General features: G+C 41.6%; 1 protein-coding gene across 1 annotated transcript in view; it reads right to left on the reverse strand.

The window, feature by feature from the left end:
* Positions 1–13,868, reverse strand: part of LOC109893827 (uncharacterized) — a 105,636-nt gene that overhangs the window by 14,942 nt on the left and 76,826 nt on the right. Inside the window, 9 exon segments of the mRNA XM_031828087.1 lie at positions 189–401; positions 3,480–3,600; positions 4,301–4,425; positions 6,823–6,950; positions 7,193–7,284; positions 7,387–7,577; positions 7,747–7,872; positions 8,022–8,149; positions 8,290–8,375. Coding sequence (XP_031683947.1) covers positions 189–401; positions 3,480–3,600; positions 4,301–4,425; positions 6,823–6,950; positions 7,193–7,284; positions 7,387–7,577; positions 7,747–7,872; positions 8,022–8,149; positions 8,290–8,375 — 1,210 coding nt within the window.

Consider the following 13,868-nt stretch of genomic DNA (forward strand, 5'->3'; position numbering starts at 1 on the left):
CAAGTATGATTATCCAAGTTCATAAAAAAATATATATATGTTATCTTATCAAACAGACGTTGATCCCAACTATACAGCAGAACAAGGAATTATAAAATAGCAGGCTGTTACGAAAATAAATGAAAGTACTCAAAAGGATTATAGAAGCAACTATGATTCTCTGATTCTAGAGAAGATGGCGCCCTCACCGGGAAGCCTCCGGTAATGATACTCTGGATGACTGCACTAGCCTGGCCCAGGTTCCAGCCGCTCACGGAGCCGAGTGTGGTCAGGGACGACACGAGTGCCGAGGAAGAGATGGAGGATATCTGGGTGGTCGTCAGGCCACTGCTGCTGTTCCCAATGGCTGCTAGGGTGCTCTCCGTGATAGTGTGGAAATTAGCCACTAGTGCAGCAGATACCTGCCCGGGGAAAAAAAGTAGTTTAGTCTTTAAACCAAACAGAATGCAAACACAAAGATAACGATTTGGTTAAGCCATAATTACCCATATCATCCTCATTTGAATCAACATCCACTGTGACCTGGTTGTCACACTGAGTCAATCACTAAATAGGGTTGATGAATTTATGATTACGACAGGCTATCCTGTTTTGCTTGCTATTTTAGCATTAATACGTGTCACACATCAGTTTGCAAACAATGTAAAAAATAAATAAATAAACCATTGAGTTATTAAATCCGCATACAAACATGGTCTCTTTTTTGCATTCTGGAGTAAGGCAGCTCCAAAATACTGGTGTATCAGCCTAGTTCAGTGGTAGGTAGCCTAGTTCAGTGGTAGGTAGCCTAGTTCAGTGGTAGGTAGCCTAGTTCAGTGGTAGGTAGCCTAGTTCAGTGGTAGGTAGCCTAGTTCAGTGGTAGGTAGCCTAGTTCAGTGGTAGGTAGCCTAGTTCAGTGGTAGGTAGCCTAGTTCAGTGGTAGGTAGCCTAGTTCAGTGGTAGGTAGCCTAGTTCAGTGGTATGTAGCCTAGTTCAGTGGTAGGTAGCCTAGTTCAGTGGTAGGTAGCCTAGTTCAGTGGTAGGTAGCCTAGTTCAGTGGTAGGTAGCCTAGTTCAGTGGTAGGTCGCCTAGTTCAGTGGCAGGTAGCCTAGTTCAGTGGCAGGTAGCCTAGTTCAGTGGTAGGTCGCCTAGTTCAGTGGTAGGTAGCCTAGTTCAGTGGCAGGTAGCCTAGATCAGTGGTAGGTCGCCTAGTTCAGTGGTAGGTAGCCTAATTCAGTGGCAGGTAGCCTAGTTCAGTGGCAGGTAGCCTAGTTCAGTGGTAGGTAGCCTAGTTCAGTGGTAGGTAGCCTAGTTCAGTGGTAGTTAGCCTAGTTCAGTGGTAGGTCGCCTAGTTCAGTGGTAGGTCGCCTAGTTCAGTGGTAGGTAGCCTAGTTCAGTGGTAGGTCGCCTAGTTCAGTGGTAGGTCGCCTAGTTCAGTGGTAGGTAGCCTAGTTCAGTGGTAGGTAGCTTAGTTCAGTGGTAGGTAGCCTAGTTCAGTGGTAGGTAGCCTAGTTCAGTGGTAGGTAGCCTAGTTCAGTGGTAGCCTAGTTCAGTGGTAGGTAGCCTAGTTCAGTGGTAGGTAGCCTAGTTCAGTGGTAGGTAGCCTAGTGGTTAGGCCAGGAACCGAAAGGTTGCTAGATCGAAATCCCAAGTTGACAAAGTAAACATCTGTCACTAATCTACTGTTCCCCGGTAGGCTGTCATTGTAAATAAGATTTTTTTATTAACTGATTTGCCTATTTAAATAAATATTAAAAGTGCCAGTCCAAGAAGGCTCAAGGTCATTGGCCACAGATAGAATGACAACAAATCCCGTTTTGCTTTGATTGACATTTTCATTTCAAAGTCTTAGCTAGCAGTCATTGTCGTAAATCAAGTCGACAATCTACTAGCAAATCCTTTTCAATCCTTATCATACTAAGATAAATAATGAAGATAAATTATAGATATCGGTGCTCATCGGGCCATTGCACATAAAGAAAACACAACAAGTTGGAAATCGCTAATTCAACAATGAGTCGTTTGGAAGGAATTAGTGGCTAACTGCAAGCAGTGCAAAGAAATCAGTAACAGTCACCTGCTATTCAACCAAGTGGTTGTGTGTTTTTTGCAGAGTTCCCACCATAAATCCAGAGAATGCCAGACTTTGATGCCAAAGTTTGATTACAAAACTACCGCGCCACCTTCATGTTCAAGTGAGCACAGCACAAGTCAACGTGAGTCCAAAAATGTATTGTATGCTGCTGCATAAATTATGTAATTTGCCAGGGAGATATGTATACTGTAGCTGAGAAAGTTATACTAAGTGTATGTTGTGTAGTAAGCTGTTAGTAGCCCATGTGCCTCAGCCTAATAATTAGGTCTATTTACACCAACGCGGTATTGTAAACACTTCGTTCGTGGCCTGTGTGGGCTTGTTTGCCTATAACCTGTTTTAGAGAAATGTAATCATTGAATATTGTAAAAGCTTTCATTGTCTGTTTATTTGTAAGAATGGCCCATGTTCTGAATTCTATCGCTGTACATTTCAAAATGGTTGAACAAATAGTTTTAAAGACAACGTGGCGGCAGGTAGCTTAGTGGTTAGCGTGTCGGGCCAGGAATCAAAAGGTTGCTGGTTCGAATCCCTGAGCGGACAACGTTTTGCCCCTGAGCAAGGCACTTAACCCACTTTACCCCGGGCGTCGAAGACGTGGATGTCGATTTAAGGCAGCACTCCGCATCTCTTATTCTGAGTTCAGTTGAATGCATTCAGTTACACAACTGACTAGGAATCCTCCTTTCGTTTACATCCGTCATCTCTCGCTCATTAAGGTCTTAATCGAAATGATGGATTTCCTCTTATCCGCTTGTTGTCCCCTTTGCCATAGTTTGTACATCTCAATTGTCAGTAGAAACCACATTTGTTTAAGCAAATCAGCCATATCAGCTATGTTTTTTTTTTTAAAGGCAGCAAATGAGGCTGAATGAACTGTAGCAGTGGTAAGATGTTGGGACTGCTATTGGGACCGGTGCCCACAAACTGTTGTGACAGTTTGTGGGCACCGTTTGTCACCATTATAGTGCAATTAATGTATTGTTTAGTGTTGTGTAGTGGCTTTGCAGGCATCCCACATGTGTTTGTTTGCCCCACCAACATTTACATGCTAAAATTGTCACTTGACATAAGAATATCATGTGAAACTCAGAACTATGTCTGTTCTCCTTGTTCTATTTGTAATCATGAACCTGAGGGTCCTCCATTTTATTTCTAATCATGAACCTGAGGGTCCTCCATTTTATTTCTAATCATGAACCCGAGGGTCCTCCATTTTATTTCTAATCATGAACCTGAGGGTCCTCCATTTTATTTCTAATCATGAACCTGAGGGTCCTCCATTTTATTTCTAATCATGAACCTGAGGGTCCTCCATTTTATTTCTAATCATGAACCTGAGGGTCCTCCATTTTATTTCTAATCATGAACCTGAGGGTCCTCCATTTAATTTCTAATCATGTACCTGAGGGTCTTTAGTTCCATTGCAGAACAGCTGCAGACGGTCCAGGATTTCCATACTGGCTGTCTGGCCCAGGGAGTTATAGGCCGTACTTGGAACCTCACACAGGAAGAAGCCAGGCAGTCTGAAGGAAAACAAGATATCCAGACAAACCATTATTACAGTGTCATTTCAGTTGGGTTCTAACCATTATCGTCATAATGCTATTACTAGAGAAATGCTGCTACAATAGCTTCTGTTATTGCTGCCACTACAGTACATATATTACTACAACACCTACTTACTTATACAGTTCTACTAACATCCTTACTATGACCATCGTAGTACTACTACTACCACTACTACTACCACTACTACTACCACTACTACCACTACTACTACCACTACTACTACCACCACCACTACTACTACCACCACTACCACCACCACTACTACTACTACTACTAATACTACTACCACTACCACCACTACTACTACTACCACTACCACCACTACTACTACTACTACTACTACTACCACCACTACTACTACTACTACCACTACCACTACTACTACCACCATTACTACCACTACTACCACTACCACCATTACCACTACTACCACCACTATCACTACCACCATTACTACCACCATTACTACCACTACTACTACTACCACTACCACCATTACTACCACTACCACCACTACCACCACCACCATTACTACCACTACCACTACCACTACTACCACCACTATCACTACCACCATTACTACTACTACTACTACTACCACTACCACCATTACTACCACTACTACTACAACAGCCACTATAAATGGATACTCACTGCAGAGGGTTGAACGTGGGGTTCAGTGTGTATAGCTGTGTGATGTAGTAGGAAGTGACGTTAGCAGGTATAGCCGTGTTGTTGAAGAGCTTGATATTGGCCTGGTTCTCCAAGAATACATTGATCTTCAAACACAAAATAACATTGTTATTCAGGAAATGTCTTACCACAGGATGGTTATCCTATTTCGTTAAAATGTGTATTGTTGTATTTCCCCTTAGATTACATCTAGCCTAGGGCTGGGCGATATGATGATTTATATCGTGTCACGATAGAAAAATGTCTAACGTTTCATATTATGCTCTATCGTTTATTTCGTTGTGTCGCAAATCACACTCTTTACAGCAATATTTTTAGTCAATTGGACAACGCTTTATGCACGTGTGAAAGGAAATTTGCAACACAAACTAACACGGAGGAGAGTGAACGTGACACAGAGCACGGAGACACAGAGCTCGTACTTAAAAGAGGGGCTACTTTGGTCGCATGGACGTGGTTTGGGTATGAAAAGTCTGACACGGACCATAAAACCGTCCTCAACAGGCTCAAAACCACTAACCTCTTTTACCACTGTAGTATATCCCAAATATATTAATCACTCATAGCCCATTAACTAATAAGCCTAACTGTCTGAACTAGCAGCTCTTTCGTAACCATGGCCTTAGTATCTTTAGGCTGCATTAGAGCCTGTCAGCAATCCTACAATTAAAAGCTTGCGCAAACACACCCCATGACTGAGACATAAGGTGGTCGTTCCTCAAAACATACTTTTGCATTAACACAAACACATTCTGTCCTCAGCAGATTCTAACCGCATAAGCAACTGTAGAATACCAAACTCATCTGTCTGACTGAAGCTATCACATGCGTCCCTGTCAAAACAGGGAAATGGTCTAGCCTGAAGCGCCAACTGTCAGTTCCAGTTCCCCCTATCTCATGACTTCTTGACACACACATTGACACGCACATACATTTCAGCGCACGAACGCAAACATACCCCACACCCATTTCAACTGACATCCCTGGACACACAAACCCCTTCTTGCGCCACTGTCAGTTCCAGTTCCCCTTATCTCAACTCCTGGACACACACAGACACACAGACATCTCAAAGCACACACTCCCCACACCCAATTCAACTGAGCAGGAGCCAGGATCAGACACTTCAAGAAGCACCAATGAGGCTCCGGCACAGGGTCAGACAGGACCTGCCTCCAACCTTCACCAACCAGTCAGAAGACAGAACTACAAGAATCAACCTACGTCATACTATGTATAAAACCTATTGCACACTCTGTTTAGGGACCCCTTTCAGCTAACTCCTTCTGAGCTAAATGAGGTCCGTGCACGCTTGACAAGATATCTTTGACTTTAATAAAATGCCCTTTTGCTATACTTGATTCCACTCAGTCCAGCGTCTTGATTTGGTCTCTTTCTCTCATAGTTATACATCAACACCACCTACGCATGAATCATGTGAAACAGGCCAGTCCAGACAACAGGCTCAAACACCACTAACCTCTTTTACCACCTATGCAAGAATCATGTGAAACAGGCCGGTCCAGACAACAGGCTCAAACACCACTAACCTCTTTTACCACCTATGCAAGAATCATGTGAAACAGGCCGGTCCAGACAACAGGCTCAAACACCACTAACCTCTTTTACCACCTATGCAAGAATCATGTGAAACAGTACGGAGAGTCTACGGATGAGACCCCCAAAAAAGTACAGTTGAGTGCTCAAAACAAACCTTCCGACTCAGACGTTGGAAGAGGCTTTTGCCCGCGACACAGCATATGGCAAAGAATCACGAAGATGGAAGGAGATAACAGCTGCAGTTACAACTTACATCTGCAAAGACACTGCCCCAATTTACACAGTCCAGAAACAGGGGTTTCGTGAGTTGGTGCTAACACTCGACCCAAGGCACCAAATGCAAATTGATATGTTATCACATATTAATGCCAAAACAACATGCAAAACAGGCAAGCCCCCCCCCCCCCCCCAAAAAAAAATATATATTTTAGGCCTATATTTATTTTGTTTGCAACTACAGCTGAAGTGTTTACATTTTTTTTAAATGGAATTTTATACATTAATATTTTATATTTTGTTACATGCGTAATTGAACATTTGCACAAAAGGCTCTAAATAAAAGGAGAAATAATCAAATATGAGGAAGTACCTTTTATTGGATGAGTTTTTAATTCAAAATGTAATAAGAAATAGGCCTTTACATCTGGTCATTTTATAAAAACTATTTATTCAATGAATGTGCTATATCGTGATATGTATTGTTATCGGGATATGAAATGACCTATATCGTGATATGTATTGTTATCGGGATATGAAATGACCTATATCGTGATATGTATTGTTATCGGGATATGAAATGACCTATATCGTGATATGTATTGTTACCGGTTATGAGATTTTGGCCAAAACGCCCAGTCCTAATTTAGCCCCTAAATCACATCAAATCAAATCCTCATGACAGCCAGCCTAAATCAGGGACATACCTGACTCGCGGTAACAAAGGTGTTGAGGTCCTCCAGAGAGAGGTAGGTCACAAAGACACCGATGTAGTTCACAAACCAGGCGGTAGAGTTCAGCTCTGGGTCGTTTGCGCTGTAGCACCTAGGTCCACCTAAGGTTACAGAGACAAAAGAAGAACAAGCCTACGTCAATGCACATGCTACATGATACCATCACATACTGTCATCATCCCCAATAAATGTTAGTCATTAACCTGAAATGGATAAAACACATTCTATGACTGAATAATCATCTCAGATGAGGAGGATTTTACAGGAGATAATCATATCTACACAGGAATGTTTAGTAGAGTTTTTATCCAGTGTCAAACTTTCCAGTGACACAAAGTCTTACCTGTGCCAAGGTAGGACTTAATGGTGATGTACACATCACTCTGTGCAAAGTCAGAGCTGTTGTAGCTGAAATCGCTTCCAAGGACTGAGACTCTGAAGAAAACAATGATGTGTGTTTGACATATTATATCATCCAACGGTGCAAAGAAAGGATTCATTCAATTAAAAATGACGTAAAAAAAAAGAAGCCCTTACAGTTTCTGGAATGCAAGACAGCTGGCGTTTTGCACTTTAGATGAGCTGACGAGGCTCCTGGTAAGGAACCTCAAGTAGTTCTTCAGTCTGAGGTCAAACCAGGCATTCACCTCTGACCTATTGCCGCTGTTCAGAGCTAACGACCAGACACAGGGAAGGGTCAGCTGCTTCACAGCATCAGGGACATCCTCCTGAAGTGAGAAACAAGATGGGTTGGGGTGAAAATGCCCAATATACACGTTTCTTTTCAATTCAAATTGGGTTGACCACAACACAAAAGACAAAATGTTTCAAATCGTCTACAAAACCAAGTACGTTCAAAAATAAGAATACAATTCAGGAAGTAGAAGAGCGGCATACTGTTTCCAGGAAGACAGGCGTCTTGGCGTAGTTGTTGAAGACAGCACATAGGTTGGAACCGTTGCCAACCACATGAGGTTGACTGAGGAACTGACTCAGCTCAGAGGAGCTTATGGAATTCAGGAGCTGCAACACCAGGAGAATGACGGATTACTGATCAATCCATAATTAAAAGCAAGGGGACATCCACTTGAACTAGGCCCAAGTTGTTCTAATTGCAATTTTGTATTATTGAAGAAGAAGATGAAGATGGAGAAGAGGTCCTCTGCCATTACCTCAGGTTGGCGTGTGTCTGGCATGAGCGTGAAAAGCATTGACAGGTCGGGGAATCCAAAGCCAAGGAACGTGCTTCTCAAAAACGAGTAGAAGCTTCCGGTTACATAGCATCGCAGTGGCGTTGGCTCTGTCAGACAAGAAAAACGGCAGTTTAGATAAATGTATTTAATTAACATAGCCCAGCATTTTAAACAAACACCTGAATTACTGTACTCTTGGTCCCTAGAACCAGGATCGAAGAACACCGTTTTAGACCCAAATGCGTACCTTTCAGGAGGAGTAAGGTATTGCTGTAGATTTCCCTCTGTGTGTCTTTAGTCAGTGTAGACCGCAGAGTGTCTAATAATGAGATTCTGAGTTTCCAGAAGAAAAACAACGAGAGATATGTGTAAATATCACACTAAAAAGCTATTTTAAATGTTCTATTACATTTGTTAATTTAGATTATCTTGAACTGATGTAGCACATCAGAACCCATATAGACAGCTATAGCACATCAGAACACATATAGACAGCTATAGCACATCAGAACCCATATAGACAGCTATAGCACATCAGAACCCATATAGACAGCTATAGCACATCAGAACCCATATAAACAGCTATAGCACATCAGAACCCATATAGACAGCTATAGCACATCAGAACACATATAGACAGCTATAGCACATCAGAACACATATAGACAGCTATAGCACATCAGAACCCATATAGACAGCTATAGCACATCAGAACCCATATAGACAGCTATAGCACATCAGAACCCATATAGACAGCTATAGCACATCAGAACCCATATAGACAGCTATAGCACATCAGAACCCATATAAACAGCTATAGCACATCAGAACCCATATAGACAGCTATAGCACATCAGAACCCATATAGACAGCTATAGCACATCAGAACCCATATAGACAGCTATAGCACATCAGAACCCATATAGACAGCTATAGCACATCAGAACCCATATAGACAGCTATAGCACATCAGAACCCATATAGACAGCTATAGCACATCAGAACCCATATAGACAGCTATAGCACATCAGAACACATATAGACAGCTATAGCACATCAGAACACATAGACAGCTATAGCACATCAGAACCCATATAGACAGCTATAGCACATCAGAACCCATATAGACAGCTATAGCACATCAGAACCCATATAGACAGCTATAGCACATCAGAACCCATATAGACAGCTATAGCACATCAGAACCCATATAGACAGCTATAGCACATCAGAACCCATATAGACAGCTATAGCACATCAGAACCCATATAGACAGCTATAGCACATCAGAAACCCATATAGACAGCTATAGCACATCAGAACCCATATAGACAGCTATAGCACATCAGAACCCATATAGACAGCTATAGCACATCAGAACACATATAGACAGCTATAGCACATCAGAACCCATATAGACAGCTATAGCACATCAGAACCCATATAGACAGCTATAGCACATCAGAACACATATAGACAGCTATAGCACATCAGAACCCATATAGACAGCTATAGCACATCAGAACCCATATAGACAGCTATAGCACATCAGAACACATATAGACAGCTATAGCACATCAGAACCCATATAGACAGCTATAGCACATCAGAACCCATATAGACAGCTATAGCACATCAGAACCCATATAGACAGCTATAGCACATCAGAACCCATATAGACAGCTATAGCACATCAGAACCATATAGACAGCTATAGCACATCAGAACCCATATAGACAGCTATAGCACATCAGAACCCATATAGACAGCTATAGCACATCAGAACCCATATAGACAGCTATAGCACATCAGAACCCATATAGACAGCTATAGCACATCAGAACCCATATAGACAGCTATAGCACATCAGAACCCATATAGACAGCTATAGCACATCAGAACCCATATAGACAGCTATAGCACATCAGAACCCATATAGACAGCTATAGCACATCAGAACCCATATAGACAGCTATAGCACATCAGAACCATAGACAGCTATAGCACATCAGAACCCATATAGACAGCTATAGCACATCAGAACCCATATAGACAGCTATAGCACATCAGAACCCATATAGACAGCTATAGCACATCAGAACCCATATAGACAGCTATAGCACATCAGAACACATATAGACAGCTATAGCACATCAGAACCCATATAGACAGCTATAGCACATCAGAACCCATATAGACAGCTATAGCACATCAGAACCCATATAGACAGCTATAGCACATCAGAACACATATAGACAGCTATAGCACATCAGAACACATATAGACAGCTATAGCACATCAGAACCCATATAGACAGCTATAGCACATCAGAACCCATATAGACAGCTATAGCACATCAGAACCCATATAGACAGCTATAGCACATCAGAACCCATATAGACAGCTATAGCACATCAGAACACATATAGACAGCTATAGCACATCAGAACACATATAGACAGCTATAGCACATCAGAACACATATAGACAGCTATAGCACATCAGAACCATATAGACAGCTATAGCACATCAGAACCCATATAGACAGCTATAGCACATCAGAACCCATATAGACAGCTATAGCACATCAGAACCCATATAGACAGCTATAGCACATCAGAACCCATATAAACAGCTATAGCACATCAGAACCCATATAGACAGCTATAGCACATCAGAACCCATATAGACAGCTATAGCACATCAGAACCCATATAGACAGCTATAGCACATCAGAACCCATATAGACAGCTATAGCACATCAGAACACATATAAACAGCTATAGCACATCAGAACCCATATAGACAGCTATAGCACATCAGAACACATAGACAGCTATAGCACATCAGAACACATATAGACAGCTATAGCACATCAGAACCCATATAAACAGCTATAGCACATCAGAACCCATATAGACAGATATAGCACATCAGAACCCATATAGACAGCTATAGCACATCAGAACCCATATAGACAGCTATAGCACATCAGAACACATATAGACAGCTATAGCACATCAGAACCCATATAGACAGCTATAGCACATCAGAACACATAGACAGCTATAGCACATCAGAACCCATATAGACAGCTATAGCACATCAGAACCCATATAGACAGCTATAGCACATCAGAACCCATATAGACAGCTATAGCACATCAGAACCCATATAGACAGCTATAGCACATCAGAACCCATATAGACAGCTATAGCACATCAGAACACATATAGACAGCTATAGCACATCAGAACCCATATAGACAGCTATAGCACATCAGAACCCATATAGACAGCTATAGCACATCAGAACACATATAGACAGCTATAGCACATCAGAACCCATATAAACAGCTATAGCACATCAGAACCCATATAGACAGCTATAGCACATCAGAACCCATATAGACAGCTATAGCACATCAGAACCCATATAGACAGCTATAGCACATCAGAACCCATATAGACAGCTATAGCACATCAGAACCCATATAAACAGCTATAGCACATCAGAACCCATATAGACAGCTATAGCACATCAGAACCCATATAGACAGCTATAGCACATCAGAACCCATATAGACAGCTATAGCACATCAGAACCCATATAGACAGCTATAGCACATCAGAACACATATAAACAGCTATAGCACATCAGAACCCATATAGACAGCTATAGCACATCAGAACACATAGACAGCTATAGCACATCAGAACACATATAGACAGCTATAGCACATCAGAACCCATATAAACAGCTATAGCACATCAGAACCCATATAGACAGATATAGCACATCAGAACCCATATAGACAGCTATAGCACATCAGAACCCATATAGACAGCTATAGCACATCAGAACACATATAGACAGCTATAGCACATCAGAACCCATATAGACAGCTATAGCACATCAGAACACATAGACAGCTATAGCACATCAGAACCCATATAGACAGCTATAGCACATCAGAACCCATATAGACAGCTATAGCACATCAGAACCCATATAGACAGCTATAGCACATCAGAACCCATATAGACAGCTATAGCACATCAGAACCCATATAGACAGCTATAGCACATCAGAACACATATAGACAGCTATAGCACATCAGAACCCATATAGACAGCTATAGCACATCAGAACCCATATAGACAGCTATAGCACATCAGAACACATATAGACAGCTATAGCACATCAGAACCCATTTAGACAACTATAGCACATCAGAACCCATATAGACAGCTATAGCACATCAGAACCCATATAGACAGCTATAGCACATCAGAACCCATATAGACAGCTATAGCACATCAGAACCCATATAGACAGCTATAGCACATCAGAACCCATATAGACAGCTATAGCACATCAGAACACATAGACAGCTATAGCACATCAGAACCCATATAGACAGCTATAGCACATCAGAACCCATATAGACAGCTATAGCACATCAGAACCCATATAGACAGCTATAGCACATCAGAACACATATAGACAGCTATAGCACATCAGAACCCATATAGACAGCTATAGCACATCAGAACCCATATAGACAGCTATAGCACATCAGAACACATATAGACAGCTATAGCACATCAGAACCCATATAGACAGCTATAGCACATCAGAACACATAGACAGCTATAGCACATCAGAACCCATATAGACAGCTATAGCACATCAGAACCCATATAGACAGCTATAGCACATCAGAACCCATATAGACAGCTATAGCACATCAGAACCCATATAGACAGCTATAGCACATCAGAACCCATATAGACAGCTATAGCACATCAGAACACATATAGACAGCTATAGCACATCAGAACCCATATAGACAGCTATAGCACATCAGAACCCATATAGACAGCTATAGCACATCAGAACACATATAGACAGCTATAGCACATCAGAACCCATTTAGACAACTATAGCACATCAGAACCCATATAGACAGCTATAGCACATCAGAACCCATATAGACAGCTATAGCACATCAGAACCCATATAGACAGCTATAGCACATCAGAACCCATATAGACAGCTATAGCACATCAGAACCCATATAGACAGCTATAGCACATCAGAACACATAGACAGCTATAGCACATCAGAACCCATATAGACAGCTATAGCACATCAGAACCCATATAGACAGCTATAGCACATCAGAACCCATATAGACAGCTATAGCACATCAGAACACATATAGACAGCTATAGCACATCAGAACCCATATAGACAGCTATAGCACATCAGAACCCATATAGACAGCTATAGCACATCAGAACACATATAGACAGCTATAGCACATCAGAACCCATATAGACAGCTATAGCACATCAGAACCCATATAGACAGCTATAGCACATCAGAACCCATATAGACAGCTATAGCACATCAGAACCCATATAGACAGCTATAGCACATCAGAACCCATATAGACAGCTATAGCACATCAGAACCCATATAGACAGCTATAGCACATCAGAACCCATATAGACAGCTATAGCACATCAGAACCCATATAGACAGCTATAGCACATCAGAACCCATATAGACAGCTATAGCACATCAGAACCCATATAGACAGCTATAGCACATCAGAACCCATATAGACAGCTATAGCACATCAGAACCCATATAGACAGCTATAGCACATCAGAACCCATATAAACAGCTATAGCACATCAGAACCCATAGACAGCTATAGCACATCAGAACCCATATAGACAGCTATAGCACATCAGAACCCATATAGACAGCTATAGCACATCAGAACCCATATAGACAGCTATAGCACATCAGAAC

Source organism: Oncorhynchus kisutch, linkage group LG7 (genome assembly GCF_002021735.2).
Source record: "Oncorhynchus kisutch isolate 150728-3 linkage group LG7, Okis_V2, whole genome shotgun sequence".
Classification (NCBI taxonomy): domain Eukaryota; kingdom Metazoa; phylum Chordata; class Actinopteri; order Salmoniformes; family Salmonidae; genus Oncorhynchus; species Oncorhynchus kisutch.